At 37.6% G+C, this 13,455-nt stretch overlaps 1 protein-coding gene across 1 annotated transcript in view; it reads right to left on the bottom strand.

The window, feature by feature from the left end:
• faf1 (Fas (TNFRSF6) associated factor 1) overlaps positions 1–13,455 on the bottom strand; it is a 329,838-nt gene that overhangs the window by 259,256 nt on the left and 57,127 nt on the right. Inside the window, exon 7 of the mRNA XM_073063028.1 lies at positions 6,487–6,592. Coding sequence (XP_072919129.1) covers positions 6,487–6,592 — 106 coding nt within the window. The remainder of the gene's footprint in view (positions 1–6,486; positions 6,593–13,455) is intronic.

Raw genomic sequence — 13,455 nt, 5'->3', positions numbered from 1 at the left:
AGGGTTATGACCAATAATATGTTAAAATTGTGCACTTGGAACATTAAGGGAAGTCATTCACCAATCAAGAGAAAGAAAATCCTACTAAACCTGAAAAAGGAAAGGGTGGATATAGCCTTATTGCAGGAGACACATTTAAATGATAAAGAACATCTAATACTGCAACAGAGTGGATTTGATCGTCTATTTTTCATCTTTTAATACCAGGAGTGGGGGGGGGGGGGTTGCCATTTCAATTAGGAAGAACTTACCTTTTAAGTTATTAAACTGCATTAAGGATAAGTATGGGAGATTTGTGATTGTTTAGGCTTCAATATATGGAGAGGAATATGGTATTCTCAATGTTTACTGCCCTCCAGCTCATCCTCTCAAATTCCTAACAGATACTTTTTCCAAACTTTCAAGCTTTTCAATACAAAACATTATTGTAGGTGGGGATTTTAATTGTCTCATGGGCCCATTGATGGACAGAGTGCCTAGTGGTCCCTTATTGCTCTCCTCACAGTCCAAACAAATCATGGGCTTATGTGGAAAACTAGGACTTGTGGATGTCTGGAGGTTGTTACATCCCTCAGTCAAAGTCTTAACATTTTTTCCTAACCTACACAAGTGTTACACCAAAATACTTTTTTCTAAGCCCCAAAACACTCCTAGTTTTAGTTGTATCCTGCACAATTGGAAATATCGCTATTTCTGACCATGCAGCGGTATATTTAAATATTAAGCCCAAAGATAATTCAGACGATCTAGACATTGGAGGCTGAATCCTTTTATTCTAAAAGATAATAAATTTATAGACTTCCAGATTCAAAACTTCCCTATCTATTAATTCCAAATCAGCTAGTAGTCCATCAATACTCTAGGAAACCGCTAAGGCTATGCAAGGGGATCAATCATCTCCAACTCTGCTCGTAAGAAGTGACAAACTGCGGAACAGCAGTGCCTAGTGGAAGCAAGGCTTGCGGCAGCTGAAAGGGATATTAGTAAGCCCTCTGCAGCCAAGTTACAGAATATCACAGCCCTACACTGTACACTAAACTCTTTACTTACACAAGCAGCCAAAAGAAAATTGACATTTGCTAAACAACAATTGTTTGAACATAGTGAAAAACCAGGCAGGTATTTGGCTTATTTAGCTAGAAAGAAAAACGCCTCTCTGACTATTGCTTCAATTAGGGATGGGACAGGAGCCCTCACTAGTAATTCTAAAATGATTAATGTTGTGTTTAAGAATTTTTATTCTAAACTGTATCAATCTGAGCAATGTAATGATGGACAATCTAGAATGAAGTCCTTTTTCAGGAATTTAGATCTCCTAGGCATTTCTTCTGAACGTGAGTCCCTCCTCAATGATCCGTTATCTATACATGAGATACAGGAAGCTGTGAGACAGCTCCAAAGTGGGAAGGCCCCTGGTCCTGACGGACTCACTAGTAAATTCTATAAAGGGTTCACAGGGTTATTATCAGAGCCTATGCTAAGCATGTTCATTTAATTGTGGTCTCCTCCCACCATCATTGAGAGAAGCTAATATCTCCCTAATTCTTAAGAAAGGAAAGAGCCCTGAAGATTGTGCCTCCTACAGGCATATTTCATTGTTAAATGTTGACTTTAAAATCTTATCTAAAACCTTAGCATTGCAATTAGAAACTGTGATACCTTTCATCATAAAAGAGGATCAAACAGGTTTTGTAAAAGGCCGTAGATCATCTAACAATATCAAAAGATTACTTAATGTGGTTCAGGCATGTCAGCAACAGGCAGTGGACGGCTTGGTGGTTTCCTTAGGCGCAGAAAAGGCCTTTGATTGTGCTGAATGGCCGTATCTTTTTTTCACTTTAGAACGATTTGGTTTGGGCAATAATTCTATTAAGTGGATGAAGGTTCTTTATAATGCCCCTTTGGCTGCGATTCTCACTAATGGTTTTAGGTCAGATAACTTTAGTATTCTGAGGGGCAGCTGGCAGGGCTGCCCTTTATCACCACTACTTTTCACACTACTGATCAAGCCATTGGCTGAGGCTATTCAGCGAGACCCCAAAATATCTGCTCCAGATGTAGGACTAAAGTCACATAAAATTACATTGTATGTGGACGATGTTCTAATTTTCTTATCAAACCCTGCTATGTCAGTGCACCACCTTATACAATGCATCAATTCATTTAGTGCCTTTTCAGGTTATAAAATCAACTTTACTAAATCAGAGGCTATGTCTCTGGGGAATCTGCAGCAGGTACCTGACACTCAGGGTGTTTTCCCCTTTAAATGGTCGCAGACAGGTTTTGCTTACTTAGGCATATTTATCACACCTACGTTTGATCAATTGTTCAAAGTTAACTTTACACAGTTATTTGACAAAATCAAACAGGGTCTTGAGCGATGGAGCACTCTTCCCATTTCTTGGCTTGGCTGAATATCCTTGCTCAAAATGAACATTCTTCCTCGTCTGCTCTACCCAATACGAATGATTCCAGTCATTTTTACCCAACAAATACTTAATAAATGGCTGGCTTGTTTCTTTCATCTGGAACAAAAAAAGACCCTGTATTAAAATGTCTAAGTTACAGTAGTCTAGGGGGTCTGGATTTTCCAGACATGAAAAAAATTATCAATTAAGTTCCTTTTTATCTTATGTGGTTGACTGGGTTTGCAGGGACCCCTCCTAAATTTGGCTAGACATTGAAGCTTCACAAGCAAAATGCCCTCTTATTAATTTGCTTTTCCTCAATAAGATGAAACTAGTTAAGGAATATTGTCGCAATCCAATAACAATTAATACAGTCAGAGCTTGAAGGGCAGTGCGACAAATTGAGGGCAACGCAGCAAAAATATCACCCTTCACTTCAATAACCGGCAGTCCAGATTTTCAGCCTGGCATAATGGATTCTGGATTTCTAAGGGTATTTTCCATCTAGGAGATTTGCTTGATGAAGGAATGACGATGTCTTTTAGTCAAATAGTACAGAAATTTAACATACCCAACAAGGATCTTTTTCAGTTTCTTTCAGATAAGAGATTATATACAGAAAAAAACATCAGTGTTAACTGATTTCTAAAGTTCTGACATAGAAAACAGGGTGTTTTGTTCTAAGGGTGAAGTCTCCATTAGTACTTTTTACAGCATCCTGAGGGAATGTTCTCATGGAGAGGTTGAGCAGCTGGGAAGGGTCTGGGAGGAAGAGCTGGGAGTAGAAATTACAGCTGAAACATGGGAAGATATCTGTGATAATGCAAAGAATATTTCAGTTTGTAATAGAATTAAAGCATTGCAACTCAAAATTCTGCATAGAGCCCATCTGACTCCAGGTGCGTCTCTCGAAATTTAAGACGGGTTTTCTCCAATGTGTTCTAAATGTAAAGTAAATACTAGAACTTTCACCCATTTGGACTTGTCCCAAACTACAGGCATACTGGAGTGATATTTTGGGTGAAATGGAAAAGATTCTGAAGATGGAGCTTGAACCGGACCCAGTGTCTTTTCTCTTAGGCTTATCCAGCAGTCATATTATTAATGCACATCAGAAAAAACTTTTTAACATCCAGACTTTTTTTTTAGCAAAGAAGACAATTTTACTTGGTTGGATATCCCATAAGGCTCCTGGACTTTTTGATTGGCGTAATCATGGACTTTGAACTTTTTGACATGTGTGGTACACTCAAAAACAAATAGTTTTCATAAAATATGGCAACTTTTTCTGCAGTATATAGATGTAAACCTGTCTGCTATACTAATAAGGGCTTTTGTATAGGATGTTGTGGTGATGTCTAAATTTTGATGGAAGTGTTCCAATACCTGATATCTGTGAGAGGAAGAAATGTAAATGTAAGTGTATCTGGAAATTATAAGTTTTGTTATGCTGAGCATAAAAATAAATTTTAAAAAAATGTATTGTGATCTCAATAAAAACATCCAAGACAATCAGTCGCACCCCACATCATCACAGAACAATGGGATGCAACATGTACAGGCAACAACACAACAGCAGTACGCAATAAGTCCAGCTCCATTAACTTATCGATCAACTCACTGATTGGATAGTCCAGCAGTACTTGATGTTTTTAGTATCCAGTAGCAACTTGCAATTGTAAAAGAAAATGTACCAGTTGAACAAATACACCTTTGAAAGGACCTGGAGTGGCTGCTGCATACAAATTACATGATTTTAAGCTAAAATCAAGAAAAACTCAAAACCCTTTTACTAATATGCAAGGGCAAAGAACTGAATGACTAAGGCCTTTTAAAGACTTAAAAAGCTCACCGGTTTATGGAGGTGAAAGGCACAGGTATGATTCTGATATTTTGTATCTATCACCCACAAAGGCACAGGAATGGTGGTTGAAAAAGTACAGAGATGATGTTAACATGATAAGAGATAGAAAATTTTAATAAATAGGGAAATCCTGAAAAGAACATTCTAGGTAACTAAGAGAAGCATAGGATGAAACAGCTTGGGCTTTGACCATCATTTTTTAAACCCTTTCTTCTCTGGCTACAAATTTGGTTCCAATACACTAAAGGAGAGCAAGACCGCATTTATAGGCCTAATTAACTGAAAGACGGTTTGTATTGCGACCAGTATATTTAATTAAATCAATATGGAGTCATCACAAAACACATACCAAAATGGTTCCTGAACTCACACTTTAGCTGTTTTTTTCATTTTACGGACACTGCCTGAACTGCTGAGTTTCTAGCATTTTCTGTTTCTATTTCAGATCCTTAGCATCTCCATTTTCCTTGATTTACATCTATTATCAGAAAAAGAATTACTGGGAAGTTGTCAAGTAACATGAAACAGAAAATGATCTGATTACAGTGGGATTCAGCAGTGAATACAATAAATAGTAGTGTGTAGAGGGGGAGGGGGAGTTGAGAAGTGCTTGCCTATTGATCCCTGAAGCCAACAGGAAAGGTAAATAATATAGTTCCCAAAGTATATGGGTTTATTTCCTTTATTTACAGAGGTCCAGAATATGAAAGGAGATCATACTCAACCTGTATTGAACAATCAGCCTAACAGCATTGTTTTGTTCTGTGAACATCAAGTTACAGGAAAAAATGGGACTGCACTAGTAAGAGTACAGTGCAAATATGAAGATGTTTCCAAGGCTGGTGGTTTAATTATAAGAAAAGAATGGGTAGGGTGAGATTGTTTTCTACAGAATGAGAGAGGCTGAGAGGAGGTTTAATTGGGGTGCAAAATGTTATGAAAAGACTAGACAAGTCCAAAAGGATTACTTTATTTCCCTCAACAGAGATGTTAATAAATTGGGGTCACTATCAAGGTAGGAGTTAAATTAAGTTTTTTTTTCTATCCAAGGAACACAGTGCTCAAAAATTTGGTGGAAGTATAAATCTTCATCTATTTAAAAAGTACCTATATGTGCCTCAAAGCAAAGAACTTAGAGCTGAGAAGTGGGATTAGTCTGAAGAGTTCTCTCTCAGCCATTGGAAACACAATTAATCAAACAGCCTCCTTCTGTGTCATAAATTTCTATGACTAAGAGGTGAAAAGGACTTAAGCGGGAAGAGAAAGGATCTATTATGGCCTGTGAAATTGTTTGGAAAGATTTCCTTTTATCAAAAGACAAAAGCAGCAATACATCTTAATTAAATTTGGTGAAGAGATTCATAAAGCAGCATAAAAATCTTCAAATTTAGAAACGAACTTCATTTATTGCAAATTAAATAAAGCATAACCTGATGTTTTAACCATCAAATTAAACAAATGGTATCTCACATTAACAAAGCTGCTGATAATCAGAATCATTGCCCATTTCCACAGGAGTCACCATTCATTAATGAACAGTAATAACAGAATATTGCCTTCTGCAACAAGAAAATGCAACTTCAATTTTAGGGTTTAGATAAATAGAGCACTGGAAAATTCTCCATCTATACTGCTGTCAACAACTGTGAATTTAGCAAATCTTAAACTCAGTATATGTTTGAAAGGGACTGTTTTTATCAAATAGTCAAAGAGTTATTGATGAGTTTCTGGCTGTCACAAGCTTATTTTTAGAAATTGTTCATAATACTCTTGTGATATTGACTGAGGGGAGGATGATGGTTACTATTTAAAGATAATAAAATTAAACAAAAGTACAGTTTGACATTAGGAACGTAACTTATATTACACAAATCAAATCATGTTAGTTGCCAAAATGAAAATCAATATGAGCTTTTTTACTTCTGTACTGTCAGCCTTAGTGAATTTAACAAGCTCACATTTAACTTTTTAACCTAGTTGCGCATGATCTCTCCAACTGGGAGTCAAGCACATACAATAGCAATTGATAAGCAGTCACCATAATTACTTAGATTCCTGTACTAGTAAAATAACACAGCTCGTATCTCAATTTTAAGAGCAAATAAGAAAATCAGAGATTTGTGCAGTAATTGTCAAAAATTTAGAACCTCTTTAGCAGAACCTACGTTGGTGATAATGAACTGCCTATACCTCCCCGACTCCAATATCGCTCACCTCTTGCACAGTTCTGGTGCCCGGAAAGTTTAGGCTATAATCCCGTTGGGCTTCTCGATGCGTAATGATCAGCATGAAGTTTTCATTTAATGATTCCTGTAGGGCACTGAAAGAGTAGAGACAAAAACAACAGAATCAGGGAAGAGCATGTTCAAACTTGCTCTCGGCCTGACTATGCAAAATCCCAGGAGTATTGACTAGCAATTGAGCAAGTCTTAACAGATTCATCTATAGTCTGTAGATAAAGCAAAGTAGTACACTGGGAGTGACCAGAAAGGACATTACCACTAAATTTACTCTTTACATTTAACAGACATCAAGTATCAGGATAAAGCAATCATATGGAAAAGTTATTTATTTAAAATGTTTATTTAAAACAGACAGAAACAATTATTTCCTGTTTTACATTTCTTCAATATTTTTTTACATTTTCTTTGAGTTTTATGTCAATTATAACCTGCCATAAAATAAGTATTGCCAAAATATTATACTGCCCGAAGTACAAGATACCAGGACAGATGCTAATTTTATAAGAGAAAAACTATGAAATCAAGGATGAGCAAATGAGAAAGAAGAAAAGGTTATACAACTCCTTTTGGAATTTACTCAATTAAATCAATTCATGATCATCTACATTTTCCAAGTATTTTATGTTGAATTTCACTCGTGAAAGTACACACTTTTGCTTCTCAAAGGGAAGATGCAAACTAAATTGGTCTCATCTTTCCTGCTGCATAACCATAACAGAAGATTCATTGAGTTTTTTTTCTAAATCTTACTACTTAGTATTTTTTGTGCAATTTGACACCCCAGCTATCATAACTGGGGTCATTAATAGCAACATTCTGAAAAATACATGGCTGTGAAAATTTTACAGCATCTCAAAATGTTGCTAATACACCAGAAAAGCAAATTATTGGTTTGCTTTAGTTCGAAGATTCAGAATTATCCATTTTATTTGCAAGGATTAGGAAAGAAAGAAATGGTATAAGCTGTTGACAAATGCATTGTTTTTGAAACACAGTCAATAACAATTATTAAGAATGTAGCAGCCAAATTACACAGAAAAGATACCAAAGAGCAGAACAAAACCAAAGTATTTTGATAGTGTACAATGAGAGGCAAGAGTTGCATAGAACACAGAGAGAACTCCATCTCTGCATCAAATAGTGGAGTGTCGGTGTTTTTTAAACCTTCCCCTAAAACAGGGATTTTAATTTCTCTTCTGAAACGAAGCATCACTGGCAATAAAACATTTCCTTAACATACACTGAAATAGAGCAATTGCTCACAAGATGGCAAACAATGGGATGTGGCAATCTCTAATGAATTCATAACACAAATACCAATAAAGCCGACACTAAAACACATAGGAAGAAAAATACCAAATTGCTCAAATATTTTTGAGGAAACAAGATACCAAGCAAGTATGAAGGCTTGTATAATGGCAAAAGGAAGCAGATGCTACAAATATCCGCTCATTCTCACTTGTGGGCCTCTGAGCAGGGAGACAAAAAAAAGGGTGCTGGGTAGACCAGCCTAAGATCAACACATGCCACCTATGCCTGAGGTCTGGGAGCAGATTGTTTAACAATTACACTCAGTGACAGTACCAGCCTTGGATCAATGAAAAATAAACCAATGAAAGTAATGGATATCATTTGGCATTTCTACTTCAGCACTAATTTTACCCATTTCATTATTTTACTTCAAATGTACTTAAAATAAAAAAAATCCTTTTGAAACTTTTTCCTTAACGTTAAAATACTTCTCAATACCACTGAAAATATTTATACACTTTACAGCTATTTCGTGATAGTGTTGCACTTGATTTTGTCTTCTGCTTTCCTCTACAATCTGTCCTGTGCACATAATTTTGATACAGACAATCCTAAGAGAGCAAATAATTTTAATATGCATTCATTAAAATACTATTCAGATTCACTTTGATTTTAGTCACACAAAGTACACATGAAGCAGGTGTTTTCTGAGAAAAGCAAATTTGATACGTCTTTGATGGTCCTAACAATTAATAAGTTATGGCACACAGTAAAGACATTCTTTTACTATGAGTACAATACTAGCTTAAGCTAACAGAAACCAAGTTTACTGTAATTACTGCATATTTACATAAAGTAAAAATATTAAATCACTGTGAGCAAGTAATGTTTGATGTGGCTTGTACAGCTATATTGGGCAGATTGATGTTCGAAGGACAGACAGCATGTGACAGCTTGAAAATGCAGCAAATACACTTTTGATGAGGCTTTAGTGTTTACTTTGTATTTAAAATTTGGAAATTTTCATATGTCATCATATGCATTTCCAAACTACAAATTACAGTTCTGTATTAATCAAATTCTAAAGCTTAGCTTATTATTATGGTATTTCCCCAGGGGCTGATCAAATTAATGATAAGATAATGATCCAAGATACAAAATGGATCTTACATAATTAACGCTGTTACAAATGTTAATGAATAACAAGATATCTGAAGTTCTGTTACATCTCATCTCTTCTCTCATATCAATTTTTTTCTAGAAACCAGTCAACTCATTTCTTTTCCCCCTTTAAGAAATATGCTCACCCACTGAAGTACATTACACTCAAAATCAGTATCTTCCTAAACTTACAAGGCTCAGTTCATTGGTCTTTACTTTTGTACATAAAGACATCATATATGCTTATGATGAAGAGAATACCACTTTAATAAATACCTCTTTAGTCTTTAAATGTTGTTGTCAGCTAAGCAAAGATAATTAGGGGCATTCTTTCAATAATTGGTTCACTATTATATTGTTCGTCACTTTTCAATTCATACTATATTAAAGCCATTATAAACAGAGCTGCACACAACCAACATACTTCATTTAACCCAAGTCCATTGTCAATTCTACCACACATATAACCCTCCATTATATCCACTGTGATGAAGTGCTTGGAGAGGTTGGCAATGAAACATATCAACTCCTGACTGAGGAGCAACTTGGATCCACTCCAATTCACCTACCATCACAACAGATCAAATTCAGATCCCATTTCATTGGCTTTTCACTCAACCCTGGAACATCTGGACAGTGACCATGCACATATCAAGATATTCTACATTGTCTATATATCTGCATTCAACACCAATATCCCCTCAAAACTAATCAATAGGTCCCAAGACCTTGGCCTCAGTACCTTCTTGAGCAACTGGATCCTCGATTTCCTTACTTGCAGACGCCAAACATTGGATTTGCAAAATCTCCACCACAATGACCACCAGCGCAGGATCAGCTGTGTGTTTAACCCCCTGCTCTATTTGCTTTATACTTAGGATTGTGAAGCTATTGTAAGTACAGTTCCAAAGCCATATTCAAGTTTACTGATGGCATGACTGTTGTTAGCCAAATCAAAGATGGTGACAAATCAGCAGGATGAGGCTTTCCTTTTCAGCACATCAGAGATGTCCTCCTCCTTCAAAGAACAGGGTTTCCTTTCCTCCAGTGTTGATACTGCTCTCACCCACATCTCTTCCATTTCCCAGACATCTGCACTCAGCCCATCTCCCGAATGCCTTAACTCACCTACCACTACATAAAGCTCTGAATCAATACATCATTCTCCACAACTTCTGCGATTTTCAATGGGGTCCTACCACAAAACACATCTTTAGCTCCCACCAACTCTCTGCTTTCTACATGGATTGCTCCCTCCATGATTCCCTTATTCATTCATCCCTCCCTACTAATCTTCCTCCTGGCACATATCCCTGCAAGCAACAGAAATGCTACACCTGTCCCTTCATCTCCTCTCTCACCCCCAGTGTCCTAAACAGTCCTCCCGACAAGGTAACACTTCATCTCAAAATCTTTTGGGGTCATCTGTTGTATCTAGTGCTGCCGATGCAGTCTCCTCTACATAGATGAGACCTGATGTAAATTGGGGGGCCACTTCATCGAGCATTTCTGCTCCATCCTGCCAAAAGCAGAATTTCTTAGTGGACTAGAAGTGAGGGGGTGGTGGGTTTAAAAAAAAAAGGCAAGTGAGCTAAGGGTTACCTGAAATTCTTTCATTCAGATTTATTGTACAGTCTGCCCTCCTTATCTGTTGGGGATTGGTTCCGGGACCTCCCCCCCCCCGCGGATACCAAAATTCGCGGATGCTCAAGTCCTTTATTTAACATGTATCACTGCGGTAGTCTTTAGGACCCAGCGGAACCCCGGACTTTATTTAACATGTCTCCGTGCGCTGGATATTAGGACCTGTCGGTGCAGCTCTGAATCAGCAGTGTTTCTGTGCACGAAAATAATCACGATCGCGATTGAAAATAAGGTGGAAGTATTATTTCACCTTACCATTGGTGAAACACCATCGGTCACTAGAAAAGTGTTAGGCTACAATCGGTCAACGATGGGAACAATTTTAATGGAGCATATAAAAGGCACTGCCCCGATGAAAGCTACAATTATTACTAAGCAATGCAGTGGTTAAATTATTGAAATACGTATGTTTATTAAGTGTTTTATATGCATAGAAAGGTAAAATATGTACTATATACTAAGAAAAACGTTTGACTAACTGACACTAAATAATACCGGATGTACCTGTTCCGACTTCAAATCTGACTTAAAGACGGACTCAGGAACGGAACTCATTCATAACCCGGGGACTGCCTGTACTTTTAAGTCATTTCTAGATTACTTATAATACCTAATACAATGTAAATGCTATGTAAATAGTTGTTATACTGTATTGTTTTGGGAATAATGACAAGAAAAAATCGTCTGTACGTGCTCAAGCAACGAGTGCTGGAGAGAGAACTTCCGGGTTTTCCTGATCCGCGGTTGGTTGAATCCGCGGATAAGGTGTCCGACTGTACTGATGAATGTGTATAGCAAGTGACAACCCAAAATGCCGATCAACAAAGGCAGCCCATCATGATTAATGTGGCTGCTTCAATACTACATCCTGCATAACTTACCTCCAAATGGTTTAACATACTCATCCTTTTTCTTTCACAATATACTTCCAAGCAAGACCTTAGTACCTCATTTCTAATTTCCTATAGATGCAAAATGCAACATTTACCATTAAACATAGATTTCACCTTGATCTCACTCATTGGAGATCTACAGAAGCACTCAGCAGTATTAATATTCATTCTATTGTTTCTTAGCTTCAACAAAACAGATTCTATCTTTGATCCTTCTGCAACATTCTCCCTCTCGAACATTCTACGATTGTCTTTAATTAATCCTGTATTTCACTCCCTTTCTTTCCTTCCCCAGCCGTGTACAATTCAGAAATCTTTATGCTCAAATAAAGATAGATAAGAAAAGGACCAGCCATTTTGCCTTTTGCACCTGCACCACCACTTACTGTGAACTTATTTTTGACATCTGCATCTTTTGTATGAGGAGGAATTTCTTCAGCCAGAAGATGCTGAATCTGTGGAATTCATTGCCAAGTCACTGGATTATTTAAAGAGGAAGTTTATAGGCTCTTGATTAGTCAGAGCATCAAAGGAAGAAAGGAGGAGAATGGGGTAATATGGATAATAAATCAGCCATGATTGAGCAGACTTGAAGGGCAAAATGACCTAATTCTGCTCCTGTGTCTTATGATCTTATATTAACACCTCAAGATTTAATAATAAACACTTGATCAAACTAATTGAGGAAATGAAAGTTTCAAACTTCTGTCATTGCTTAAATTAATCTTTCCACTTCTCAATAAAAATTGAGAACAATAAAGTTACCCTGGACAATCTTGATCTCCACCTTATCACAGACATTCCCGTCATTTGATCACAGCTGATTTATTTTCCCTTGAAAAACCCATTCAAGTTCAAGTTTGTCATTCAACCATACATGAATAGCCAAAAGAAACAGCATTCCTCTAGTGCCAAACTGCAAAACACTGAACCAACAGTCACACACAACACATATAATTATGACAGAAGAAAAACATACAGATACAAAAAAATTGTAAGATAGCCCAACTCTCCAAGTTCCATGCCCTGTAGATTGATGGTGCTTGAATGTTGTCGTGTACCCACGTTTCTACAAGAACAACTTGTAGCAGTTCCTCATTGCATCAAGCTGCCCCAGACAAATGCACTCCAGCTTGTCTTCCACACTGAAGGGTAGTACAGTGGGAAGGGCCAGCCCCCTATCCAGCAGGGAATTCAGCAGCACACAGCTAGCTCCAGCGTCTCCTTCCTCAGTGGCTGCAACAGGTGACCCCAAGGCATGAATGAAGGCCTGATCCATGACAGAAATAAGGCCAAGCAACTTCCCTGTTAGTCTTGCTAATGAACCAGTGAATCGGACCTGCAGTATCCTACATTACCGATGTCCAACAGGGTCTTTATGATCATAACAAAAATGTCCAAGACAATCACCCACACCGCCTCTGACGCCTTCTTCCCTGGGTGGCTGAAGCAGGTTGCAACACGGTGTGTAACATGACCAGTTCCACCATCATCCAGCAACTCGCTAGTGGGGTAGATCTGCAGTATTTCAGGATCTTGATAACCAGCAGTGTCTTGCAATAAAAAAAAAGATGTAAAGGACAAACAGTTACAACTTTGGTTGGACCCAAAGAGGCTGCTGCATCCAAGTGCATCGACATCCTAGTAGAAGTTTCCTGCCTTCTCCCCATAACCTTTGACACCCTTACTAATTAAGTACCTATCAACCTTTGCTTTAAATATACCCAGTGTCTTGGCCAATCTGTGGCCATGAATTCCACAGATTCACCAACTTCTTGCTACAGAAATACCTCCTTTATTTCTGCTCTACTGGAACATCCTTCCATTCTGAGTCTGTACTCTCTGCTCCAAGACTCTTCCACTACTTAAAACATCCACAATCTTGACCTTTCAATGTCTGGTAGGTTTCAATAAAATGCCTCTCCCACCCACCCCATTCTGCTAAACTCCAACAAGTACTGGTCCAGAGCCATCAAACACTACTCATACAT

Source organism: Hemitrygon akajei, chromosome 12, assembly GCF_048418815.1.
Source record: "Hemitrygon akajei chromosome 12, sHemAka1.3, whole genome shotgun sequence".
Lineage (NCBI taxonomy): Eukaryota > Metazoa > Chordata > Chondrichthyes > Myliobatiformes > Dasyatidae > Hemitrygon > Hemitrygon akajei.
This window is presented reverse-complemented; position numbering and strand designations above follow the sequence as displayed.